Raw genomic sequence first — 16,572 nt, forward strand, 5'->3', positions numbered from 1 at the left:
GGAGGGATTAGATGTGGAACGGGGAGGGGTGGGGGCCTCTGAACAGAACAACAGTTCATCCAAAGGCAGGAACCACACTCTCAGACGACTTGAGTTTAAACACAGGGGGATGCTAGCTGCTCTTTTTCATCGGTTTTCATCAGCGAGAAAGGAAGTGAAACGTTGTAACATGCAGGCCTTGTGGGCAAAGGCACTTTATCTGGGAGTCTGCATGTCTGCATGGATGGTCACAGATGCAGGTAAAACAACACAAACTATCATTATTGTGGTTAGGAACTCAAAACTGGGGGGGTGGGGTCTTCTTGAGTATGAACAAAGTTAACCTTGTCTTAAATAAGTGGATCGTTTTCTTTCATTTGCTGGTTTAAATCTGGCTGGGATGACCAGGGTCTTAAAAAAAAGGAAGATGTATTCAGGGAACATGTTCATTTATTAAGTGGTGTAATTAACTTGACTGTTCCGTTGCATAACATGGAACTGTGGTGTGTTCAAGAGCCATCAAAGTACAAAATCTTAACACTCTGGAATTTTCGAAACAGTATTCACTAAGTAGGGCTGCACGGTGGGCAAGTGGTTAGCGCGCAGACCTCACAGCTAAAAGACCAGGGTTCAATTCTACCCTCGGCCATCTCTGTGTGGAGTTTGCATGTTCTCCCGGTGCATGCGTGGGTTTTTTTCCGGGAACTCCGTTTTTTTTCCACATTCCAAAAACATGCTAGGTTAATTGGCCACTCCAAATTGTCCATAGGTATGAATGTGAGTGTGAATGGTTGTTTGTCTATATGTGCCCTGTGATTGGCTGGCCACCAGTCCAGGGTGCACCCTGCCTCTCGCCACAAGACAGCTGGGATAGGCTCCAGCACCCCCCGCAACCCTCGTGAGGATAAGCGGTAGAAAATGAATGAATGAATATTCACTAAGTATTCACACAATACAAATTCACTCTCACTTTTCATTATTAGATTTTAAATATGCATGTGTTTTTGGCCTTAATGAAGCATTTTCAGGCATAATAAGGGCAAAAAACAAAGTCAAATACACATTGTAATGTTATGTAGTATTCTACAGTGGTGTAGTGTGACACACAGGTGCCACACTTGACCGCAAAAAGAACAGGCTTTTATTGCAAATTTGAATGACGTCATAACCGACTCACACAGCTCACTCTGAGACAACCAATAAAAAGATGTCATTGGTTCCTGACATCACTCTTATTTACTCCAGAATGTGTTGATGAAACAATCTTATGAAAGAATGGAACTTGGGGCCAGGCTTCTACACCTAACACCGTTCAAGAAAACAAATACAAATGCAAAAAGAAAATGTGTGTGCATATGTTTGATGGTTAGCTCAAAACTTTTTACACTAAAAATTATCTAAAAATGTAAAAAAAAAAAGCTTTGAGGATTTTAAATAGTAGTGGTGGGAAGTTCGCCTAGTTTGTTTTTTTTGTTATATTTTTTGTTATATCATCAACGTCTTTGTTTTCTATATGCATTTCTGTTACACTTAATTTGGCTATTTGGATGCTTGAAAAAAGTTAGGCAAAAAATGCCCCCCCCTCAAAAAAAAATTAATCTGCATTTTATCGTAATAATAGGCTGTATTAAACCACAAACCAGCAATCATTTATCAATATATTTTTGAAAATCCACGATGGAGTATATAAATTTGGTATTTAATAAATTACCAATAAATTTGTAAAAGTAAAAAAAAAGCATCATCCAGTTTTTGATATTCTTTAGTGAAAATTGGCATTCAGAAACACAAAGTGCCTCACTTTTGGTTTTGTTTTCCTCACCTTCTTCTTCGTTTCACCAATCAAAAGAAGCTTTGGCAGAAAACATAGACAAGAAAAATGTGCTAGTTTGTTCATTTCAAAGAGTCGACACCAAGAGCCGGTTCGTTCACAAACGATCGATCACATGTCTCATCATCAGGTTAGGTTAGAGTCAATGAGTTGGCTCATTGATTCACTTTTGACACACACTTCCCAAAACAAGACTTAAAAATGGTGTGTTCAGGGAAAAGAGTGAGTAAGATGACGTGGCAGATGTTCCAAAAAAACATTCGGTAGATTACCCGATGTTTTCACGCTGAGGCTCGGTTGAAACATCTGCAACATCTGATGTTGTAAATCAGCAGTGACGTTGTGAAGATGTTGGGAAAGATGGCTGAGTCATGTAGGCTGACTCATCACTTGATGAGGTTTATACTTTCCTGACGCTGGATATTTGGCTTTTGCTTATTATTATGTTTGATTATATAAAAACTGTTTACCATGATTCAGTGCAAAACACCGTTTTGGACGGTGTGTGTCCCATTACATCAGTCGTAAAAGATTGTAATGGCCACATAAGTCCATCAGCAGGGGTCCATAAGTGCGTCACTATTTGTAAGAATGTAATATATGTAATATAACTGGCTGTCCTGATCTGTGTATATGGGAACATATACAGGTATTATATACATATACGTATATATAGATATCATCACAGAATGCAGGCGTGTCCAGCTATGCCAGCTCCAGCCCAGCTGTGAGGCCTGTGTGCTAACCACTTCTACGCCGTGCAGCCCCTATCAAAATATAATTTACATTAATACTTTTATTAAGGTCAACTTATTATTTGTCATCTCCCAGATGAGCATGCACCCAAAGCAGAGAACGTACGGTGGGTGTCTCTGGACTTTAAAACTATCCTGATGTGGACGGCGTCGCCATCAGACTACACATTCACGGTCAAATACTCTTGGTGAGTCCATTATTATTCCTCCCTATAAAGTAATATTTCATTTATAAATAACGAATCCTACTTAGCAAAAATTCACTAAACAGCCATGAACAAGTGATTGTTACATGTTACATATTATTTTTATTATGGGCCCATTATTTGGCTTCAGATATGTGATATTGTGAAATGGTTTCCTTCAGTCTGCATAATTGTAAACATGATTGTATACATGTGTAAACAATTATGTGCTGTGAATATTAGGGATGACGGCGACTGGATGGCAAGTCCCAACTGCATTGGAATATCAGAAACAGAGTGTGACCTGTCTATTGACCTGGAGCCCATTACCAGGTACGTCACAATAAGCTTTGGAATGACAACGTGCAAATTTAAGCATTTTGCTACACATTGTAAAACTATCTGGATGGGTTTCAGAAATTCTAACTGAGACTCACCTGGCAGCAGAAAATATAAACCCAATCAATGAGAAACTACACAATAGATGGGTAAAAGGGTGCTGGAGCCTATCTCAGCTGACTTTGGGAGAGAGGCGGGGTACACCCTGGACTGGTGGCCAGCCAATCCCAGGGCACATATAGACAAACAACCATTCACACCCACATTCATAACCTATGGACAATTTGGAGTGGCCAATGAAGCTCCATGATGTCCAGACCATCAAACTACCACCACCATATTTTACTGTTTTATGATGTAATTTTCCTGAAATCCAACATTACTTTTACGCCAGATGTAACGGAATCATAATCCTTGATGTCACGTGATAATGATGCCACATAGTTAGGACCTTTGACCTTTAAACTGTAAATGAGGCTCCATGATGTCGGGACCATCAAACTACCACCACTATATTTTACTGTTTTATGATGTTATTTTCCTGAAATCCAACATTACTTTTACACCAGATGTAATGGAATCATGATCCTTGATGTCACTTGATAATGATGCCACATAGTTAGGACCTTTGACCTTTAAACTGTAAATGAAGCTCCATGATGTCCAGACCATCAAACTACCACCACCATATTTTACTGTTTTATGATGTAATTTTCCTGAAATCCAACATTACTTTTACGCCAGATGTAATGGGATCCTGATCCTTGATGTCACGTGATAATAATGATGCCACATGGTTAGGACCTTTGACCTTTAAACTGTAACTGTAAGCGGGATCTTCTACCTCTCTCTGATGTATACTGGAGGACAATCGTGGGTGTAAATTCACAGTGTGTCTGCGTTTAAATTTTGACAGGACCTTCACTGCTGACATCCAAACAGAACCTGAGAGTGACAGCGACTACGATCTTGAGGAGTTGCCCCACACGTATTCGCCACCCTTCAACCCCTACAAGCAAAGTTGGTAGTACACACACGCAGACCAATGATAGTGATGGAACAGCATCTAAATCAGGAGATTTAAAGAAGTTCCAGAACAGAATACTCCATTCTCGTTATAGTCTACATATTGAGACCCCTTTCAGGATGCTCCGACACTCCAAATTTGATTCTGGCCACCCCTAAAAATCTCACTGGCAACAGTAATAATGATTTTTTAATGCATTTATTATTGTTTTCCAATGTTTTTTTCTAATCCTACGATGTAGGATGTCCAAACTTTTTCCAGCAAATATTATAACTAGGGCTGTCAATGGATTAAATATTTGATGGCGATTAATTGCATTTTGTCAATAGTAATTTTCATGTTCCAATGTCATTTCATTTCTCTTTTAAAACCTATTAATATAAATATTAATATAATATTATAATATATAATATAAATAGGGCGGCACGGCGGTTGAGTGGTTAGCGCGCAGACCTCACAGCTAGGAGATAAGGGTTCAATTCCACCCTCGGCCATTTCTGTGTGGAGTTTGCATGCGTGGGTTTTCTCCGTTTTTCTCCGGGTACTCCAGTTTCCTCCCACATTCCAAAAACATGCTAGGTTAATTGGCGACTCCAAATTGTCCATAGGTATGAATGTGAGTGTGAATGGTTGTTTGTCTATATGTGCCCTGTGATTGGCTGGCCACCAGTCCAGGGTGTACCCCGCCTCTCGCCCTAAGACAGCTGGGATAGGCTCCAGCACCCCCGCGACCCTCGTGAATAAAAAGCGGTAGAAAATGAATGAATGAATGAAATTCATCATTATATTACAGTAAATATTTTGTTACAAGACTGTAACTATTCATTAAAAATCCCACAGTTTTGTAATGATTAATGCGAGCTGCAATTTGCCGATTTGGTATATTTTTTAAGATCGGATATTATCAGCTCCTGCCACAAGATGGGGCTGATGCGGTTGCCGTATCATGTTCCTAGCAAAGTGTTAGGTTCGATTTTCCGTGTGGAGTTTTTGGTGGCTTTCTCCGGTTACTCCGGTTTCCTCCCCCATTCCAAAAACATGCTAAGTTAATTGGTCCCCTCCAAATTGTCCATAGGTATGAATGTGAGTGTGAATGGTTGTTTGTCTATATGTGCCCTGTGATTGGCTGGCCACCAGTCCAGCTGGGATAGGCTCCATAAGCGGTATAGAAAGTGGATGGATAATTTGGAAGTGGTCAAATGATGTTGAAGCTGTTCCCATGTATTGAAGTTTGTTGTGCCACAAAGCCAAGTCTGGGTTGCACTTTCAATGTCTGGGTACTTTGTCTTCAAATCATCATTTCTTTCCTGCTTTTAGGTGAGATCAGTGCTGCAGAATTCAGCGTGGAGGTTGTGGAAGAGGGCAAAGTGAGCTTGATCATCAAAGATCCTCTGACCAGCTTTCACAAATATGGAAAACAACTCACCGTCAGAGACGTCCTCAAAAATGACCTGCAGTACAAGATCAGCTACTACAAGTCTGGAAATACAGGAAAGGTATTTACTGATTTACAGATTTACCCTTATCTTAAGAATACCATTTCAATTGTGTTGAAATGTATTTGGAATGCCACTGGACTGTACATGGTTTAAGAGGGAAAAGCAAACAAGGTGACGGCTCTCTAGCAAAGGTTATGACTTGATGAATAGACTGCAGTTTGTGGTCAAAGTGCTTTACTGGCAAAGTGTGTGGTTAAGAGGCACTACCGTATACGGCTTGACTCGACCAAAGCGGTTCCTAAATACAGACTGCTTGAGAGCAAGTTAGATGCGCGTGGCAGAATTACGTATTAGCTTAGCTTCACTGAGGAAGAACAACTTCCCGCCCTTCATCACAGGCAGACACCCATGATATATTATTGCATGCTACAACCGGGACCGCATTAGCCGCCATTAGTCAAAATTAAACAAAGCAGGTAATATAAGACATTCATGCTTTCATTTTCTACCGCTTATCCTCACAAGGGTCGCGGGGGTGTGCTGGAGCCCATCCCAGTCTTCGGTTGAGAGGCGGGGTACACCCTGGACTGGTGGCCAGACAATCACAGGGCACATATAGACAAACAACCATTCACACTCACATTCATACCTATGGACAATTTGGAGTGGCCAATTAACCTAGCATGTTTTTGGAATGTAAACTCCACACAGAGAAGCCGAGAGCCTAATTGAACTCTGGTCTCCTACCTGTAAGGCCTGTGTGCTAACCACTTTTGCACCATGCAGCCCAATATAAGACATAATATTCCCAATTTAATGTCTGATGGAGATAAAACAAAGGTATTAGGTGCGCTGATAAGGTGTGTGATGATGCTAAATTCATTCATTTTCTACCGCTTTTCCTCACGAGGGTCGCGGGGGTGCTGGAGCCTATCCCAGCCGTCTTCGGTTGAGAGGCGGGGTACACCCTGGACTGGTCGCCAGCCAATCACAGGGCACATATAGACAAACAACCATTCACACTCACATTCATACCTATGGACAATTTGGAGTCGCCAATTAACCTAGCATGTTTTTGGAATGCAAACTCCACACAGAAATGACCAAGGGTGGAATTGAACTCTGGTCTCCTAGCTGAAAGGCCTGTGTGCAAACCACTTTATCACCGTGCAGCCCAATATAAGACATAATATTCCCAATTTAATGTCTGATGGAGATAAAACAAAAGGTATTAGATGCACTGATAAGGTGTGTGATGATGCTAAATGTTATACATATTTTTATTGGTTATTGCCATAAGAGGAACTCATGAAATATGGTTTAAAGCCAAGATGATTCCCAATCATGAGAAGTAAACAAGGGTCTCTGCTCACCTTCCTTTTGGCGCCCAAGATCCATAGTCTCGGCCGTGAATGGCTAGCTAAAGGGGCTTCGGTGCTAGCTCCAATGAAGGCGCTATTGGGGAAAAAGAGAAAAGAGTTACGAGACACAGTCGGCAATAAATGTGACTTTCGGGTGAAAATGCATAACTAACCTTGGCGTCTTCGGCACAAACAACTCGACATGACACTGGAAAGCTAATTCAACACCGCCATCTTGTGGTTGAACAACAAGACACCAGTGGAACCAAACTGTCAACAAAAGAGCAAATTGACAATGGAAGCCCTTAGCCAAGCAGTCTTCAGTACATGAAGTCTTACTATCGTGAACACACAAAATTAAATCAGAGTAGACTTAGGCTGAATCCCAATTTTACCCCTTATTCGTTCCCCTGCATCTTACCCCTTGTTTTACTCCATCAAACCAAGGCCCGAGGGGAAGAAGCCATTAAGAAATGGCACACCACTTGATTATCATGATCATAATACATGTTTCCTTCCATAAAGTAAGCTACATACATTTCTACATTATTCCAATGTTATATAGTTTACCTTGCAACATTATAAAATACCAAAACAGACGGAGCTACAGGACGTGCAGCAAGGATAGTTGTAGCTGGACTGGATGGCACCTAGGACAGACAAAAGTTCACCGACAGAACAAGGAGAACAGGGTAGTAACAGAAAGAAAGAGACCAAGGGTCCAAGGGACCAAGGGACTAAGGGTCCAAGGGACCAAGGGACCAAGGGACCAAGGGACCAAGGGTCCAAGGGTCCAAGGGTCCAAGGGTCCAAGGGTCCAAGGGTCCAAGGAACCAAGGGACCAAGGTGATCAGTGAGAGTGGAGTTGCTGTTCCTCTACATTGAGAGGAGCCAGTTTTGGTTGCTTGGGATCTCAGGGTAGTAACAGAAAGAAAGAGTCCAAGGGTCCAAGGGTCCAAGGGTCCAAGGGACCAATGGTCCAAGGGTCCAAGGGTCCAAGGGTCCGAGGGTCCGAGGGTCCGAGGGTCCGAGGGTCCGAGGGTCCGAGGGTCCGAGGGACCAAGGGACCAAGATGATCAGTGAGAGTGGACTTGCTGTTCCTCCACATTAAGAGGAGCCAGTTTTGGTTGCTTGGGATCTCAGGGTAGTAACAGAAAGAAAGGGTCCAAGGGTCCAAGGGTCCAAGGGTCCAAGGGTCCAAGGGTCCAAGGGTCCAAGGGTCCAAGGGTCCAAGGGACCAAGATGATCAGTGAGAGTGGAGTTGCTGTTCCTCCACATTAAGAGGAGCCAGTTTTGGTTGCTTGGGATCTCAGGGTAGTAAAAGAAAGAAAGAGTCCAAGGGTCCAAGGGTCCAAGGGTCCAAGGGTCCAAGGGTCCAAGGGTCCAAGGGTCCGAGGGTCCGAGGGTCCGAGGGTCCGAGGGTCCGAGGGACCAAGGGACCAAGATGATCAGTGAGAGTGGACTTGCTGTTCCTCCACATTAAGAGGAGCCAGTTTTGGTTGCTTGGGATCTCAGGGTAGTAACAGAAAGAAAGGGTCCAAGGGTCCAAGGGTCCAAGGGTCCAAGGGTCCAAGGGTCCAAGGGTCCAAGGGTCCAAGGGTCCAAGGGTCCAAGGGTCCAAGGGTCCAAGGGTCCAAGGGTCCGAGGGTCCGAGGGTCCGAGGGTCCGAGGGACCAAGGGACCAAGATGATCAGTGAGAGTGGACTTGCTGTTCCTCCACATTAAGAGGAGCCAGTTTTGGTTGCTTGGGATCTCAGGGTAGTAACAGAAAGAAATGGTCCAAGGGTCCAAGGGTCCAAGGGTCCCCAAGGGACCAAGGGACCAAGGTGATCAGTGAGAGTGGACTTGCTGTTCCTCCACATTAAGAGGAGCCAGTTTTGGTTGCGTGGGATCTCAGGGTAGTAACAGAAAGAAAGGGTCCAAGGGTCCAAGGGTCCAAGGGACCAAGGGTCCAAGGGTCCAAGGGTCCAAGGGTCCAAGGGTCCAAGGGTCCGAGGGTCCGAGGGACCAAGGGACCAAGATGATCAGTGAGAGTGGACTTGCTGTTCCTCCACATTAAGAGGAGCCAGTTTTGGTTGCTTGGGATCTCAGGGTAGTAACAGAAAGAAAGGGTCCAAGGGTCCAAAAGTCCAAGGGTCCAAGGGTCCGAGGGTATGAGGGTCCGAGGGTCCGAGGGTCCGAGGGACCAAGGGACCAAGGGACCAAGATGATCAGTGAGAGTGGACTTGCTGTTCCTCCACATTAAGAGGAGCCAGTTTTGGTTGCTTGGGATCTCAGGGTAGTAACAGAAAGAAAGGGACCAAGGGTCCAAGGGTCCAAGGGACCAAGGGACCAAGGGTCCAAGGGTCCAAGGGTCCAAGGGTCCAAGGGTCCAAGGGTCCAAGGGTCCAAGGGTCCACGGGTCCAAGGGTCCGAAGGTCCGAGGGACCAAGGGACCAAGATGATCAGTGAGAGTGGAGTTGCTGTTCCTCCACATTAAGAGGAGCCAGTTTTGGTTGCTTGGGATCTCAGGGTAGTAACAGAAAGAAAAAGACCAAGGGTCCAAGGGTCCAAGGGTCCAAGGGTCCAAGGGTCCAAGGGTCCAAGGGTCCAAGGGTCCAAGGGTCCAAGGGTCCAAGGGTCCAAGGGTCCAAGGGTCCAAGGGTCCAAGGGTCCAAGGGACCAAGATGATCAGTGAGAGTGGAGGAGCTGTTCCTCCTCATTAAGAGGAGCCGGTTTTGGTTGCTTGGGCATCTAGTTTGATTTCCGCCCAGACGACTTACTGATACAGTGTTCCAGGCATGGCCGCCCAGGAGAAGGCCCCAGAGTAGACCAAGGATATACTCAGCCTGCTGGAACTGGAGGACGTATACCAATGACCTGCAACAGGAAATAGATGTATCCATCCATAGACTGCATACATTATTTTGCTTGAAATATTGTTACTGGAAAAACAACTTGAATGTGAGAACAATATTTAAATGAGTAACAACGATTCAATTCGCTATTGCAGAAAGACATCCTATCAAACTCCAACAGAGCTGAGGTGTCGGGGCTGGATGCCGGCCAAAGTTACTGCTTCATGGTGGCGGCTTTCATCCCTTCAAGAAGCAAAGCTTACCAGCAGGGTGCCTGGAGTATCCAGCAGTGTACTCCTGGACAAAAGAATGTATTGCAAGGTACATGTGCTCCTCAGAAAATGTACGTACATGCTCGAGTGGAGTTTTAAAAACCCTTACACTAGCTGTCATGCAGATTTTGGCCAATCAGAAACCTGGAAAATCAGCCACAGCTGTAACTTATCTGTCCAAATTTAGTTCTTCCCTGAGTAATAAAAATAAGAAAAAAATAAAAATATAAAGTGGCAGGTGCTGTTCAGAATAAATGTAAATATGTGCAACCTTGGTTAGTGTACGACTCTAACCAAAATAATTTTTCTCACAAGAAATGATAGAAAGAAATAAATCAAATGAATCCGATGCGGCAGTAAGACCAACATGGACACAACCTGAATGTTTTGCTATGAGTTAGTTCATGACTTCAACAGTGTTCAACACTTTCTTTATCAAAATGCTTTCTTTGGCTCCATTTTGGATTATTTTGCAGCCGTGATCAATAACTGCTATCATAGACATCATAGACGGGCTGCGTCCATGCTAACAGGATGCTAACCAATGACGTGTTGTGATAAAAATTCAATAAGAACACGCTTGGATTCACACTGTGTATTAATAACATGACTACAAGCTCCATATTGTACTCTAACCAGGGCGTCCGCTAAAAGAGGTTCAATTATATGTGCGTTATTAACTAAGATTTCCAACAGAGCAAAAGGCTGATCATGTTTTTAACACTCATTGTTAATGAAGTATCTCTAACTGTGACCTCCATTTGCCCTCTAGAGCTGAGCCTGGGAGCTTTGGTGGGCGGACTCTTTGTTGTGCTTGTTATCCTCATCATCATCATCACAGTGACCGTCCTATGCTGTCGACGGAGAAGCCGACCCAGTCAAACGTATCAAACGTCATCTACCATAGTGTAACGGTTGGTACTGTGTTAATAATCAAATAGCATCAAAAAACATCATTCCTGTTACCTTCAAGCCTTTTTTTTTATGTGTACGTCTTTCAGAAAAGGAGCTGGTCTTCTTTATTTGTGTGTCCACTTCTCAAAATTGCATATACAGTAATCCCTCGTTTATGGCACTTCATTGGTTCCAGACCAGACTGTGATATATGAATTTCTACAAAGTCGGATTCCTTATTCCAGAGTTGAATTTCAGCATGTTGGGGGTTACGTCTGCAACAGTAGTCCGTGTTGGGAATTATTGTGAGACAATTCAAACTGCAACAGAAGCCTACACTGTAAACCCCAATGTTCAAAATACTTAAATAAATGAAGTTATGCATACTCAAAGTTATTTAAAAAGTTCTAATAACTTAATTAGGGCGGCACGGCGGTTGAGTGGTTAGCGCGCAGACCTCACACAGCTAGGAGACCAGGGTTCAATTCCACTGTCGGCCATCTCTGTGTGGAGTTCCCATGTTCTCCCCATGCATGCGTGGGTTTTCTCCGGGTACTCCGGTTTCCTCCCACATTCCAAAAACATGCTAGGTTAATTGGCCACTCCAAATTGTCCATAGGTATGAATGTGAGTGTGAATGGTTGTTTGTCTATATGTGCCCTGTGATTGACTGGCGACCAGTCCAGGGTGTACCCCGCCTCTCGCCTGAAGACAGCTGGGATAGGCTCCAGCACCCCCGTGACCCTCGTGAGGAAAAGCGGTAGAAAATGAATGAATGAATAACTTAATTATGTCAAGTTCATTTAACATGTTGTTCCATTTTGAGTACTTTTAACTTTTTTAAGTTAACTATACTTATATACTATACTGTCTTAAGTTGTATGTAAACTACGTTTTTAAGTTAATCTTACTTAATATAGCCATAGTTCAATTTAATCAAAACATATTAAAAAATAAAACAAAACATATGTTATAATAATAAATAAAACAAAACTTATAAATGCTGATTGCCAGTTGCATTATCTGTCTTTCTGTCGTTTATTTAACTTGTCGTTTTTGATTTTGTATTTGCGGAGACATTTGTGGGCGAGTTTAGGAGCTAATATGCTAATAATACAGAAAAATAGTCATACAAAAATATGCTTGCTGACTGTATTGTTTAAAATAAAAAGTTCCCAAATTGATATCCTTTACATAAAATTGTATGTAATTTGATGTTGCACATGAAATGGTTTACCACAAAGTGATTTCCCTTACTTATTATAGATAAAAACATATTTCTGTCTACAATTAAATGTGAGTTAATTATGGACAAAAAATGCGATTAATTGAGATCAAATATTTGAACCGATTGACAGCCCTAATTAATATATGTCATAGTGGAGCACAAAGTGCGGGGGATTACTGTATTGAATACTATAATATAATAGTTAACACTGTTAGTACCTTGTAGAAACATCTAGAAGAAGCTTTGTAAAATTACAACTACATTTAAAAAATACACTGTTTATGATTTTTTTGTGTACTGTATGTCTTTTCAAAAGGGAGCTGGTCTCTGTGTGTGCAATTCTGAGACAAAAAGGTACACTCCTTTGTACTACGGTATAGCAATGATATTGTTTGATATGGTTGAAATCATATGTATAAAAATTATTTGCAGCATCTCCTGTGGTTCTATATGCAGAGACAATATTTCATAAAGTGAGAATCACCATAATGTTTAACATTGACAGTGATGTGTAACAACTAATTATAGTTGGTCTGTCAGGACTACTAACCAACCATGAATAATCATATCTCATTCCTCGCAGCTGCGATGTATTCACATGATAAAATAAATTCCATTTGACAAAAAAAAGTGTTTATACTGGTTATGATCACTTATTACCACTTCCGGTGTTCTTCTTCTTCGCTCCTCTGTCTATGAGGGCCGGACAGAACACGCCTCCACTTGAATCCTCGTAACCTGAGACTCTGTCTAACATGCCCCCCACAGCTCCAATCGCCTCCACGCCCATGTCCACTTGAGACCCTCCCACCCCGGAGGTGGGAGACACAGTAGTGTCACGATTGGGCTTCACCCTCCTCGTTACAGCTTTCGTCTTTTCCTCTGTTCCTGGTTCATGCCCTTATTTTGTAGTCACTTCCTGTGTTGCTCTGTTCTGTTTTCCGTTGCTTTCCATTATCTCCCGCGCCTGTTTCCGACTCCGCTGTGGTTGGTCACACTTAGGAGTGCTTAAGACTTCCTGTGTTGTGAAGCTAGCTGCAAACCCAACTTCATAGGAACGGTAAAAAGTATTAAGAGTTGATAATAAACATCGATTTATCTTTTTAAAATGTCTACTTTTAACATGTGTTGGATCCCGAATCAGATCCGGATGTAGACTGAACAGTCCAAAGTTTGTCAAGAAAAGAGGTTACTTCAAGACATCTCTCAATGGTAAGTAGCTTAGCATTTTAGCGTGATGTTTTTTTACAGCATCGAATAACGTGGTCATTACACATTTTAGATGGCAATACCCTTCATTCATTCATTTTCTACCGCTTATCCTCTCAAGGGTGCTGGAGCCTATCCCAGCTGTCTTCGGGTGAGAGGCGGGGTACACCCTGGACTGGTGGCCAGCCAATCACAGGGCATATATAGACAAACAACCATTCACACTCACATTCATACCTATGGACAATTTGGAGTCGCCAATTAACCTAGCATGTTTTTGGAATGTGGGAGGAAACTGGAGTACCCGGAGAAAACCCCTGCATACCAGGAATTGGACTTTAGGAATTGGAAACAAATATGGCTTTCCCAAATAAACACTTTTTACAAGCTATTGCAAACAACGTAAATATAGAAGCAGAACTTGGGGGACGGCGCCTACAGCCACGCTCCTCTGTGACATCACAAAAGAACAGTTTTGCAACACCCTCTGAAACCAAGCATCCCAAACTTCATTATTTGAAACTATGACTGAAAAGCACAACAGGCCCCTTTTAAACTGCATGGATCAGTGATTTATAATTGATGTTTTTTGGCACGACTGAAGTTGTGCAAAACATCAATGGTAATGGTTTGATTTCATTTGAACATGCATCAGATTACAATTGAATGCATCCCATAATCAGTTCCCAGTTCCACATGTCCAAAAGGAGTAGGAAGAAGCAAAGCTTATTAAATCCTACCCCTCCATCTGGTACTTTTACAATCAGTAACTGTTGCATTTGTTCACTTCCTGCTTTCCTAATATGTTTTTGTTTTATTTTTGTCACGTATCAATAACAGAATAAAAAGTCAAAGATACATTTAAACCAAGCATCACATATTGGTTTTAAGAATAGATTGTATTTCTTGATGCTTCCAACACAGACCATCACATTTACATTGCAATACATACAACATCACATGAATACACCAGGGCAACATATTATACACCAGCTGCTTCCAATAATATTTCACTCAACTCAAGATGGAAAACACGCACACTGCAACGGAAAATCTCCACATCCAAATTAATCTGCAGTGTTATGCTTCTAGACACATTTCTTTCTTTGACGCTTTGGCCATGAATCATGACAGCAGGAGTTGGAACCAAAATAACTTTTGAGCTTGTTTGCATTGAAATTGTAATTGATGGTAAATAATCACAAGATCAACCACCAAGTGAGCATGAACTGGTGCAGCACATCCCGCATTCAGGTTTTCAATTGGAACATATCACATGATTGACGGAAGCTGAAAACTTTTGATAGATTAGACAGCAGTCTTAACACGAAAAAGACCAAACTTTCTGGTCTTCACCAACAACAAGACATAATTCCTCCAGTGTGTTCAAGGCCACACGTGGGTCATACCTGGAACACCTTACCAGGAGATGCTCGGTGCCCGAGCCACCTCAAATGTCTCCTATTGATGCGAAGGAGCAGTGGCTGCTGGATGAGTAAGCTTCTCAGCCACCCTACGGAGGAAACTCATTTCAGCTGCTTGCCGTTTTGGTTACGACCGAAAGCTTATGATCATAGTTGAGCATAAGAACGTAGATGAACCAGTAGACTGAAAGCTTTACCTTCGACACAGTTCTCTTCTCCACGATGGTCCAGTACAGCGCCCAATTTGGTGGTTGATGTCACACTCTATGTTCATTTCCTAAATTCCCTAAAGCTGTCATGCTCAATGAAGAATTGCAGAAATGCAGAATTTTGTATTTTATGGCAAAGGATACCAACAGTTAAAAATCTGACAGTTTCAGCATACAGTAGTGGTCAAAAGTTGACATAAAGAACATAATGGCATGGCTTTCACCACTTTCCCGTTATTTCTACAACTCTCATTTTTTTTCTCTGATAGAGTAATTGGATTGGAACAGATACTTCTTTGTCCCAAAAAAAACATTCATGAAGTTTGATTCCTTTATGACTTTATTATAGCTTAACAGAACAAGTGACCAAATCTGCTGGGTCCAAAATATACATACAGCAATGCTAATATTAGGTTACGCGTCCCCTGAATATTTTCACTTCAATTAGGCAGTTTTAGTAGCCGTCCGCAAGTTTCTGGTTTATTTGATTGGTGCAGTTTTGTGAAATTTGTTGGCTTTTCGACATGGACTTTTCATTTTCCTGGAGGAACATCCAACTGTGTCCAAGACCCAACCTTTGAGCTCGTGATTTTAGGTTATCCTGAAGAATTTGAAGGGAATTCTCCTTCTTCATGATCCCATTTACTCTCTGTAAAGCACCAGTTCTGCTTTTTGGTGGTTCTTCACCTTCCTGACCACTTTTATCTCAGCAGCAAATGATAGCTTGCATTTTCATCCTGATGGTGGCAGTGACAAAACAGTGACTATACAAGTGACTTTCCTGACTTTTTCAAGTCAATGATTTGCTTTTTCAGATCCGTGCTGAGCTCCTTTGACTTTCCATTGTAGCTTTTGTGGATGTTCGTATCCAATGAGCCCTATTTAAAATGGTCTCAGTGAAGTCACCGGCTGTAGTCACTCATAATCCCTCACAAGAAGTTGTGAAAATTGCTTGTTCATGTTGCTGTATGTATATTTTGGACTCAGCAGATTTGGTCACTTTTTCTGTTAACCTATAATAAAGTCATAAAAGAACCAAACTTTCTGAATGTTTTTTTTTGTGACAAAGAAGTATCTGTTCCAATCCAATGACTCTATCAGAGAAAAATGAGAGTTACTTAGAAATAACTGGAAACTCAAGAGTCCAAGTGTATGTAAACATTTGACCACGACTGTATGTCACCGAGGGCCTTAATGAGTTAAGTTAAGTTTAAAGCTGTATCAGGACCATTCAGGAACATTTCAAGTGCCTTTTTATGGGATAACACATGTTCCGATGAATAATTGACAATACATGTTAGAAGAGTGAAAATGTGTGCAGTCACAGGTTTTACGGTATTATCATGCGGTCATGACAGTGAGTAGTAGTAATGAGGTAGGCATCAACTTAAAGTTTAAAGTACTGGCAGTGAAAAAGTTTACTGAACTGAATATATTACTTGTGCAAAGACATGTTTATTGAATGAAATGCTATTTTTTTATATGTATGGTCTATTGTATGATATATATTTATTTTGTATTCATTCTATGTTGACACTACCAGTGGATATAGTGATTATTATGAGGCAGAACTACTGCATCTG

General features: G+C 41.9%; 1 protein-coding gene across 1 annotated transcript; it reads left to right on the top strand.

Moving 5' to 3' along the window:
• Positions 1-70: 70 nt before the first annotated feature.
• Positions 71-11,850, top strand: LOC131137060 (tissue factor-like). Its single transcript, XM_058084584.2, has 7 exons — positions 71-239; positions 2,642-2,753; positions 2,994-3,083; positions 4,006-4,109; positions 5,434-5,612; positions 9,909-10,074; positions 10,798-11,850. Exons 1-7 carry the CDS (start codon positions 110-112, stop codon positions 10,935-10,937), a joined length of 921 nt encoding a protein of 306 aa, XP_057940567.2. The 5' UTR covers positions 71-109; the 3' UTR covers positions 10,938-11,850.
• The last annotated feature ends 4,722 nt before the right edge of the window (positions 11,851-16,572 follow it).

Source organism: Doryrhamphus excisus, linkage group LG11 (genome assembly GCF_037039965.1).
Source record: "Doryrhamphus excisus strain RoL-2023G ecotype Guam linkage group LG11, RoL_Dexc_Guam_v1.1, whole genome shotgun sequence".
Classification (NCBI taxonomy): domain Eukaryota; kingdom Metazoa; phylum Chordata; class Actinopteri; order Syngnathiformes; family Syngnathidae; genus Doryrhamphus; species Doryrhamphus excisus.